Source organism: Mesocricetus auratus, unplaced genomic scaffold (assembly GCF_017639785.1).
Source record: "Mesocricetus auratus isolate SY011 unplaced genomic scaffold, BCM_Maur_2.0 Super-Scaffold_100028, whole genome shotgun sequence".
Lineage (NCBI taxonomy): Eukaryota > Metazoa > Chordata > Mammalia > Rodentia > Cricetidae > Mesocricetus > Mesocricetus auratus.
Window position 1 is genome coordinate 942387 of NW_024429209.1, and position 10498 is coordinate 952884.

General features: G+C 52.3%; 1 protein-coding gene across 1 annotated transcript; it reads right to left on the minus strand.

Annotated features, from left to right (window-relative positions):
• Positions 1-34: 34 nt before the first annotated feature.
• E2f1 (E2F transcription factor 1) lies at positions 35-10128 on the minus strand. Its single transcript, XM_040732977.1, has 7 exons — positions 9819-10128; positions 5024-5114; positions 4493-4712; positions 3694-3846; positions 1950-2064; positions 1636-1855; positions 35-1531 (listed from the first exon to the last, which is right to left on the minus strand). Exons 1-7 carry the CDS (start codon positions 10071-10073, stop codon positions 1284-1286), a joined length of 1302 nt encoding a protein of 433 aa, XP_040588911.1. The 5' UTR covers positions 10074-10128; the 3' UTR covers positions 35-1283.
• Positions 10129-10498: the final 370 nt, after the last annotated feature.

Here is a 10498-nt window from a genome sequence, read left to right on the forward strand (position 1 = left end):
GACACACACACAAAAGCATCTGACACAAACACAGTTCACTGTGTGTTGCATCTTTACTAATGCTCAGAAATGTCCGGAAGATGCACAGCAAGCCAATTCTAACACTCCCTTTTGACTTCCTACCAGTCACTGGGTCATTTTCTTCCTCTCAAGTGGTTACATCACAGAAAGGAAATGAAATCAGATAGGAAAAGGGAATGAATATTCCCTCTGACCCTAGCCTCCCATTGGCATAGAGTCCCAAACCCAGCCCTAACACCATCAAAATATTTATTAAAACCAAAGCAGGAGGGAACAGAGCTGTTAAGAAACAAAGTGCAGACTGGAGAGTGGATAGGACAATGGAGGAGCACTCCAACCACAGGAGGGACCCATCCCACCTTCCTGTCCACCCTGTAAGTGAAGGTCCTCACTCACTTCCATCTCAAGTCCATCTGGGCACAGCTAGGGTGCTGGCACAACCTCCTACAAGGGGACCATTTCTCCAACCCATCCATGGCTGTCAGTCTGTTTCCCGCCTCCCACTTTCCCAATAAATAAACTGCTTGGGCCTCAGCTCCTTTGGGGTTGGGGGAAAAAATACAGCTAGGGGACCCTGCCCTTGCTTCAGAGTATTGGAAGTTGGGGTATTAGCCCCATATTTCTCCCACCCTTAGCTTATTCCCCAGGCTTGCCAGAGACCTCGATAAATAAATAAACGCTCCATTAAAGCTTCGATCGGAAAACCTTTAAGCAGTGCTCTTGCTGCCCTGCAAATGCAGCCAGCCAAGCTACCCCACCTGGTCTGGCTGACACACAGGATTCTGGGAGCAGGCAACCACCCTGGGCCTCACAAGGCCTCTGCAGCAAGGACACCAAAAGTGCAGTTAGAGTCCCACCCCACCCCAATGCGCACTCATGAATTCATGCACACATGTGGACACACCAGGATGTGTCTGCAGCACACATACAGATGTGTTCACCTTCATTCCCCGGTACACACACACACACACACACACACACAGAGAATACACCCCAACTACACAGTGTGCAGTGTGGAGTACACATTTGCGCATGCACACGCACACATGCATGCGCACACACACAGACCCCACACAAAATCCTTCTCCTTTTGCTCTGCTCAATCTGGCAGCAGCCAAACCCCAGAACTAGAAGCTACTGCACAGAGAAGAGGGTATGAATCGTGCTTTTCCAATGAGGCAGGAAGGATGGCCCAGGGCAGGAGGCTCCAAAGCTGCAGACAGGGTGGGCATCTCCAGGCATCCTGGCTCCCTAGGCTTCTGTCAGAAATCCAGAGGGGTCAGGTCCCCAAAGTCACAGTCAAACAGATCTCTGATGCCTTCACCCTCTTCAAGGCCAAAGTGGTAGTCAAGGGCCTCGTGGGGTGGGGAAAGGCTGATGAACTCCCCAGGGAGGAGCCCAGAGAAGTCTTCTCGAACATGCTCCAGGAGTGAGTCAGCAGCCACCAGCGGTGACAGATGGTCTTCTTCCATGGGGGCCCTCAGGCTGCCCATCCGTGACAATACTGGTTCTGAGGAAAGCAGGCGTCACAGGTTAGAGATGGCTCAGCAGGAAAAGGGCTCCCATGACTGCCTGCCCAAACAGGGGAACAAATCTACCCCTACCCCCACCTACCTTGCTCCAGGTCTAGCAGGGATTGGCTGGGATCCAAGGTGGGGGATGTGGAGGGAGGTGACGGTGGAGACCCTGCAGTGCCAGGGTCAGCAGTCCTGTCTTCCCCGGAGGACGTCTCCTGGGATGGGGCCCTCCCAGGGCTGATCCCCCCTGCACTCTCCTCAGGGCACAGGAAAACATCGATGGGGCCTTGTTTGCTCTTAAGAGAGATCTGAAATGTCTGGGTGGAGGCAGCAGGCAGGGTAAACTGAGACCCAGGTGACCATCAGTCTGGCCCACCCTGTCTTGGTCAGGCCTGGGGTCCCGAGTCTTACCTCCGCAGAGTCCACAGCTTGTAGTTGGGTCTCAGGAGGGGCCTTGATCACTATGACCATCTGTTCTGCAGGGTCCGCTATACTACGAAGGTCCTGGCAGGTCACATAGGCCAGGGTTGGGGGAGTCAAGGACCATTTGACCTTTGAAGAACCCCTGACTCAGCCCACACCTACCTAGTCACTCCTGTTTTGACTCCTTCATCCCAAGGCCTGGAACATTCCCAAGCTTCAACTGCCACATCTGTACAGTGAGGCTATCTACCCATCCAATTCCAAACTAATAGCTACCTGAAAATAATTCCACATAAAATGCTCAACGGGTCTCCAGGTTGGGAGATGGAAATTACTTTTGACAATCTTACTGTTAATCAATGGTATTCACTAAAAAAACATTCTGTGAAGTTTAACTTTGATGCTACAATCAAGCACCAAATCAATGACTAAGGAAAGGTTTGTCATCACTGGCACTAACTAGCTTTTCTCTGGGATGACAGAGTCTCACTGGGTAGTTCAGTGGCCTGATTATTTTTATTCAGATAGTCTTACTACAGTCTTGATTGGCCCTGAATATGTGGCAGTGTCTGCATCATACTTGGCCCTGGGATTACAAGTACACATCACCTTACTAGGCTTTTCTTCTTTGTTTTGTTAAGACAGGGTTTCATTTTGTATCCCTGGCTGGTTTGGAAATACAAAGACCAGGTTGGCCTTAAGTTTAGAGATCTACTTGCCTCTGCCTCCCAAGTGCTGGGATTTTGAAGGTTTGTACCACCACACCCAGCTGGGACTTCTCTGTATATGTGTTTTCCCCAACATGTATTCTGCATATGAATGTTTTCCTGACATGTATGTGCATCTCGTATGTACCTACTGCCTTCAGAGGTCAGAAGAGGGCATCAGACACATTAGGACTAGACTTTCGGATAGCTGTGAGCCGCCACCATATGGATGCAAGGAATTGAACTTGGGTTCTCTGTAAGAGCAGTAAGTGCTCTTAACTGCTGAGCCAACTCTCCAGTTCTAGGCTTCTTTTAAAATTTATTAAAACTTATTACTTACTTTGTGTGTCTTTGTGTGCACACATACACATGCCATAGGGGTGTGTATGTTACCTCCTTCCACTGGGGACTCAACTCAAATGGCCAAAAGCACCTTTACCCATCAAGCCATTTGTCAGCCCTTTCTCTTTCTTTTTTTTTTTCAAGATAGGGTTTCTCTGTGTAGCCCTGGCTGTCCTGGAACTTGCTCTATAGACCAGGCTGACCTCAAAGTCACAGTGATCCACCTGCCTCTCAAGTACTGGAATTAAAGGTGTGTGCCACCATCACCCAGGTGTTTTCTATTTTAGTATATACAGTTTTGGAAATAGTATTACTATTCTCTTTTATAGATGAAACTTAGGCCCATAAAAGCCAAGTAACTTAGCCAGGCAGTGGTGGCACATGTCTTTAATACAAGCACTTGGGAGACTGAGGCAGGCGGATCTCTGTGAGCTGGAGGTCAGCCTGGTCTACAGAGTGAGTTCCAAGACAGCCAGGACCGTTCTACAGAGACTCCCGTCTTGAAAATCAAAAACAAAAGTGGAGTAGCTTGTTCAGTATCCTAGGTGAGTAAGTGCAGAGCTAGGCCTTGCTTCCAGAGCTGGAACCTTTTAGACTCCAGAGCCCTGGGTAAGCTCTACCGTCTCAGTACAGTGCCACTGGCCAAGCCTGCCCTCCACAGTCCCTGGCCAATCCAAGGATATCGCTGGCTGTCTGAGTCCTCAGAAAGCAGTTGCAGCTGTGTGGTACAGATGTGCATCAGGTGATCCAGGTGCTGCTCACTCTCCTGCAGTTGCTGCAGGTCCTGGGTCAAGCCTTCAAGCCGCTTGCTGATTCCCACCATGGTGTGGCTGCCTCTGTGGGAAGCCCATGAAGAGTTAGCAGTCCTCGGGCACTCCATCCATCAGCCTCAGCACTCAAGGCAGTGTGCTGCCGTTCTGTGAGAAATAAGCAAGCGCCTTCCCCTCTCTGGCTCTGCTCCCCAGTCAGGCTCCAAGTTAGACTGGCATGGGCTTATACCTGGTCTGTCAACAAACACCTACATGTTCCCACCCAGAAGTCAGGTAAGGAAACAATAGCACACACTGCCATAGAATGCCACCAAGACACACCGACAGGTGAAGAGAAAATAATACGGAATGAAGAATGGTCTATCAAAGACCACAGGATGTCTGGGGAGAAACGGAGGTACAAGGGAGAAATCCTAACAAAACTAAAACATCTGTAAAGCCAACCTCAGTGATGACAGCAAAAAGCTGGAATGGTGTTTACACAATGGTCCAAAAATGGGCAACACTGGGAAAGGGAACAGGAAACCTTTAGCAGGGGTGTGCATGTGTTTACTGGATGGGACACTTTGTACAGCTATAGGGAGCTGGAGCTGCAAGATCTGTACACCCCTCCCCTTCTACCACCCCAGGGAAGACACCTCTCCTCGGAGGCAGGAAGCCACTGCAGGCCTGGTCTGGCTGCCACCAGCCCACCTGACTGGTCAGTACTTACAGCCACTGGATATGATTCTTGGACTTCTTGGCAATGAGCTGGATGCCCTCAAGGACATTGGTGATGTCATAGATGCGCCGTTTCTGCACTTTCAGCACCTCAGCCGCCCAGTTCAGGTCAACAACGCCATCAGCTGAGCGGCTCAGCAGCTCCAAGAAGCGTTTGGTGGTCAGATTTAATGATGTCTCATATCGTGACTTCTCCCCTGGAGATTTCACACCTGGGGGGCAGGGGTTAGGCTAGGCAGGGCTCCTCAAACACTCAGCCTGCCCTCAACAGGTCTATCTCCCTAGCAGTGTCGAGTGGCAAGATAAAGTGGGAGGCAGAGGGCTCCTTCCCGAGTCAGGCCAAGCAGAAAGGCCATGACTGCCGTCTGCCAACCAAAGCATTCCTCTGTGGCTGGGGAACTCCCCACCTCCAAGGCCCAGGAAGTCATGTTAGTCAGCCATTCCAGCTGCCTGCTGAGGCCCCAGAATCTACAAGCATGCCCATCCCCAAATCTGGGCCTGAGATGCTAGAGTCAAAAAGTACCTTTCCCTGGGTGGCGGCCTCTGCCCCGAAATGGTCCACTGCTCCCAGCCAGATACTGATGGTCAGTTTCCAGATCCAGCCTCCGTTTCACCTGTAGCAGAAACACAAGATGCCCAGTAACCAGGAGTGAGCCACCTCAGCCTTACTTTCTGTTAGGATGCCTAGGGATATGAGCAGAGACAGATCCTAAGGGACACAGCATTGGGTTATCCTACCACACATGTCATTCAAAATGCAAGACTGGAGATCTGAGTTCAAGTTTTAGGTCCAACAGATGTTTTTAAAAATACATCAGCAAAGAACAAATCATGGCTGTAATGCCAGAGATTAAAATGAGGGTCTTGTGCATACTAACACACAATCTGCCATTTAGTCTCCTAAGTTCCTACAGCCCAGGCTGTCCTCAAACATACTGTGTAGCCAGGGTGACCTTGAACTCCTTTTCTCCCTGCCTCTACCTCCCAAATACTGGGGTTTATAGGCACATACCACCAGGGCTTGCTAATTCTAGTACTTTCCCTTAAATGCTAGCCAGAAGTGATGGTGTCACTCTGAGAATGGTCACAGAGGCCTTGGAGAGTCTTCTCTGAGGAGGCAAGGGGCAGGAGAAAAGTTGCTACACCACCCTCTCATGTGGCCCTAAAGAGAAGCCTTGCTGGCAAAGAGCCGAGAAGTCAGCTTGGGAGCAAATCCAGCAGCCTTAGTCCTGCCTTCTGATTACAACACGTTTTTTGTCTGCAACAGGCTTCCATCCCAGGCTAGAAGCTTCAGCTGACTCTCCCTCAAGCCCCTGGCCCACAGAGACTACGTAATAAGCCACCAAGGAGGGGGATAGGTCCCTTGGGCAAGTAAGTCATTTCTCTAATTTTTAACTCATTTACCGTCTATAACCATGGTAGCAGCTGGTGCCTTTCGACTGGCAACACCACAAAGGCTCCACTTTGCGGATTAAAGCAACCCACATTCAAGATCACAGTCAGGAAGTGGCAGAGACACAGTTCCTACCCAGGTCTGTGTAGAACAAGCCCAAGCTGCCAATTCCCATGTCCTCTAGCTTAGGCTAGACATGTGGAGATGGAAAGGACCCCAACATCCCACGGACAGTCAAGACATGCTAACGGGACCAGACTTGCTGTCCTCTCAGCAGCCACAGGCCTTTCTCAACTAAACCCTCTTCCAACCTGGCCCACCACCTGCCACATTCATTTGCCAAGAATTCTACCCACAGCTATTATCACCCTCCCACTGGACAGTCCAGCTGTCCCTACACTGGTCTCCCTCCATATCCCTGCCTCAGTACAGCCTTCCAACAGCATTCCTCATATGAACTGCTGAGGTGGATTCTCCCAACCCCTGCCTCTAAGGCTTAGTCTATGCCCCTCTCCTCCAGCAGGACCCTTAAACACTTGAGAGATCTTACCCTTCTCTCTGTATTGACTCAGACCCAGCCTTTTCCTACAGCCATTACAAATTGCTACAGAGGCATCAGTCTTCTCTGCCTACCCCTCCACGTCAGAAACAGTGTCACTGGATCCAATGAACCTCTGCCTCAGTGTCACTCAACATGTGTTGGCTGGACTCCCTCCTGAGAGCATGAGGAAGAGGATCGCATGTGGGCAGACATCATCTATGCTGTCTGTGCAGAACAGGGTAGTAACTGCTTCTCATACATTTCCTCACCAAATTCTTGCCTGACAGCAGAGCCTATGGTTGTCTCCACCTTGGGATAGACCTGTAGCCAGGGAGAAATCCAAGATATGCACCCCAATGGGCTGACAAGGCCCTACCCAGAGCAAGACCCCTACATACAAACTAGCAGGGAATGCCTTTTTCCTAGTATCCTGGCCCTTGTCGACCAACCCCTAAAGACACACTTTAAAGTAAGGGCTCAGACAGATATCTGTTTCTGTCACTCCTGTCTAGACAATCCTAGCACTGAGATCCTAAAAGCCATAGGTGAGTATTCACTAATGAAAATAGCTGAACGACTCAAACACCAGCCCACAAGGGCCACAAAAACTTTACTTAGCCCCTGGAACAGCATGCAGCCTCAATGAAATACTGAGGCAGCCCAGGCCAACACAGATGCTTACAGACACACAAGGTAACCACTGTGACAGATTAACACATATACGGTCCCTTCCTGGATTAATAATTAACAATCTCAGGAGCTGTTCTCTAGTTCAGTTTCTAACAGTGTGTTCTGGCAACAGGACTGCTTCCGTGGGAGTGAGAATGATGACTGTCTGAGGATGGACCAGTCTCTCAAATAGCCCAGGCTGGCCTCAAGTATGGGACAGCTGAGGAAAACCTTGAATTCCTGATCCTTACACCTCTACTTTGTAAGTACTGCCATCATACCTGACTCACAGCAACTTTTGGAACGATTGAAAAAAAATAAACCCTGAGTACTTGTTCAGCATGCACTAAATCCTGGGCTCAACCCCAACAGCATCAAGTAGGCAGTGACCAGCCAGGGACACATACAATAAAAAGTCACACTCAAAACCAGAGCCTAGACCTACAACTGGCTTTCTGCTCTAAATCTGTTTAGACCTAATGTTTTGCACTACATACTTCCCATAGTAAAAAAGTATTATGTGTATTATGGGAAAACTCAGCTTCTCGTTACTGTCTTATAACAGGGTCTTTGTAGTACGGGCTGGCTTTGAACTCAAAGAGTCTGTATCCCCATTCTTGCCTGCCTGAATTATAAGATATGCCAATAAACCAGATAGACTGTTGGTGTTTTGATGTATTTTTATTTAGTTTACTTTTTAAATTTGTGTCTGTATGAGTGTATGTAAACATGTGGGCAGAAGACACCATCAATTCCCTCAAAGCTGGAGTTACAGGCATCTACAACCTCAATATGGGTGGGGGGATCCAAACTCTAGCCATCATAATAGAGCAAGTTTAGTTTTAAAATTAATTTACTTTTAAGGCAAGGTTCCACTATGTAACCCTGGCTGGTCTTGAACTTGTGACAATTCTCCTGTCTCCACTTTCCCCTTAGAGTGCACACACACACACACACACACACACACACACACACACACACACACACACACACCTGACAAGGTAGGGTTAGGCAGGGCAAAGAGGAATGCCTGAAATGCATGGAGTTCTGTACACAGGAAACATTCAACAAGTGCTTACTGGGTGGAAGCCACGCCTGTAGCTTATTTCAAGGACTGCCCCCCAAAATGCCAGAGAAGAGTCAGTAGAGGCCAAAAATCTGGATTTGCATTCCTGACCTTTGACTCCAGGATGCTGTCAGCCTCTCCCACAGAAAATGTTTGCTGGACCTTAAGTACCATGGGGGCTGGGGATCCTGAACTATCTCTACACCTAGCATGTAATGGGGACTCACTAACTCAACTGGAGTGAATGGAATGTTTGGTCAAATGCATACTATCTACCCAGGCCCCAAACTCCAACCTGCAGGTACAGGCCCTTGGAGGACGCAGAAGGCAAGCCAGCTGACCTACCAAATACAAGCCGGCACTCACAGAGAGGAAGGGCCATTAACAATCAGGAAACACCACTCCCCGGCTAAATGGGGAAAGTGCCACCATTTCTGGGCCTCAGCTTCCCCATCTCTGGGGGTCAAGGGTCAAAAAGTAAGGGTGCCGACAGGGTTAAGTGAGTGAAATGCTTAGCACAGAGCCTGGCACACAAAACATCCTTAAACAATGGTAGTTGCTATTGTTATTATTATTAGCATCTTGGTGATTCCGGAAGGAAAGCAGCACTGGGCACTGGGCCAAGGGGGCTATGGGGACCTTCCCAAGATGCCTCAGGGACCAGCTGCCACACACACCCCCATCAGCAGTTGAACAGCTTCTACTCCAAGTTCTGGGCCCTGCCCCTCCCACTTGCTCCAAGCCCCCTGCTGAGAACCCCCCTCCGGTCCCCACACCCTGCGCCTGCATGCACGGATCCAAGTTCCACGCTTCCACTCTCCACTGACTCACTGCCTTTTCTAGGCCCCCAGCCTAAACTGGTCTTGAGCTACTAGCTGTTCTGGGATCTTTATCCAGGGATCTCCCTCCCACGTCTTCTCTCTCCAGGCACTGGAGGGCCCGTCCACAGATCTCAGGAGCCCAGCCCACTCAGTCTTCCAGAGGCTGGGGGTCTGCCCGCCTGATTAATAAAGTTCCATGGCAACAGCGGCTGGGAGGGTGGCAGATGGAAGGCCAGGCAGAGGAAGGGTTGCAGCAGCTGGCCCAGCACCCGCCCCTGCAGAAAGAAGGCCTCCCAGTCAGGAGGCCTATCCCCAGAGGCCTGGAAGGCTAGGCCTGCACCTGGCAATCCAATATCGGGGCACTAAGGAGGGGTCTCCCCAAGTCACCCTTCTTTACCTCCCACAAGCAACCGCGCTCACTACCCAGCCCTAAGTTCTGCTGCAAGCCAGCAGACATCACTTAAAATACCAGCCCCAACACCTGCAGCTGCGTGAAGCACTTCCCTGTCTGGGCCTCAGTTCCTCCCTCTGGCAGATGGGCACGTGACAACACCCAGCTCACAGCAGAGTTAAGAATTTTGGCCGAGATTCTAAGTGTGCCTAAGGCTGGGCGTGCATTAAGCAAGCACCAGCTGAATACACGTGAACCATATCATTAACGAATCCGACGTTCTGGTGAGGACGCTGAGGCCCAGAGCAAGGCGCAGAAAACAGGGACAGGCAGTCTGTCACCGCGCGCCCCGGGGCGGAGCCCCGAGGCCCAGCCCAGGCTCCGCGCCGCCCAGCGCTGCAGCCCGCCCCTCCCCCGCCCGCGCCTAGGGTCCGTACCGGCGGGCGGCCGAGAGCGGGACGCGGTGCACTAGGCGCGGGCCGGGGCGCCTGCGGCGTGGCGAAGAGCAGCACGTCAGGGTCGCGGGGGCCGGCGGGCGGAGCGGCGGAGCCGGCGGGGACCTGCGGGGCGCCGACATCGGGCGCGGCAGAGATGATGACGATCTGCGAGGAGTCGAGCAGCCGCAGCGCGCCCGCCCCGAGCAGGGCCTCCAGCGCCGGCGCGCTCTGGCCGCCCGCGGGGGCCACGGCCATGGCGCTCAAGGCCCGCGTGGCCCGGGAGGCAGGCGGCGGCGGCGGCGCGGGCCCATGGCGGCAGGCCGCGGCGAGGGCTCAATCCCGCTCCGCCCCGGCCGCGGCTGCCTGCAAAGTCCGGGCCACTTTTACGCGCCAAATCCTTTTTGCCGCGAAAGAGCCACGCGCCGCCGAGCGCCACCTCCATTGGCCGACGCGGCTGTGACGGGGGTGGCGCCGGTGGTGGACATTGGCTGCAGCGTTCGGGGCCGGCGATGGAGGGCGGGACCCTGGGCGGGGCGGCCAATCCCGGGGCGGGGCGCGCGCAGGCTTTGTCCGGGCGGTGCGGGGCGCCTTCTCCCGTCTGCCTCCAGCGGTACCCGGCAGGAGGCGTGGGCGCCGGGACCCCGCCCTCTCCACCGCCTACTCGCTGGGTGGCTGGGTCT

Bases quoted from the DNA above. Each gene is read 5' to 3' on its own strand.
- E2f1 (XM_040732977.1), bottom strand. From the start codon at position 10,073: ATGGCCGTGGCCCCCGCGGGCGGCCAGAGCGCGCCGGCGCTGGAGGCC. The intron at 4,713-5,023 runs GTACTTTTTGAC...CCTGCCCCCCAG, and splicing joins AGGCCGCCACCCAGGGAAAG to GTGTGAAATCTCCAGGGGAG. The intron at 1,532-1,635 runs GTAGGTGGGGGT...TGCTTTCCTCAG, and splicing joins CCTGCTAGACCTGGAGCAAG to AACCAGTATTGTCACGGATG.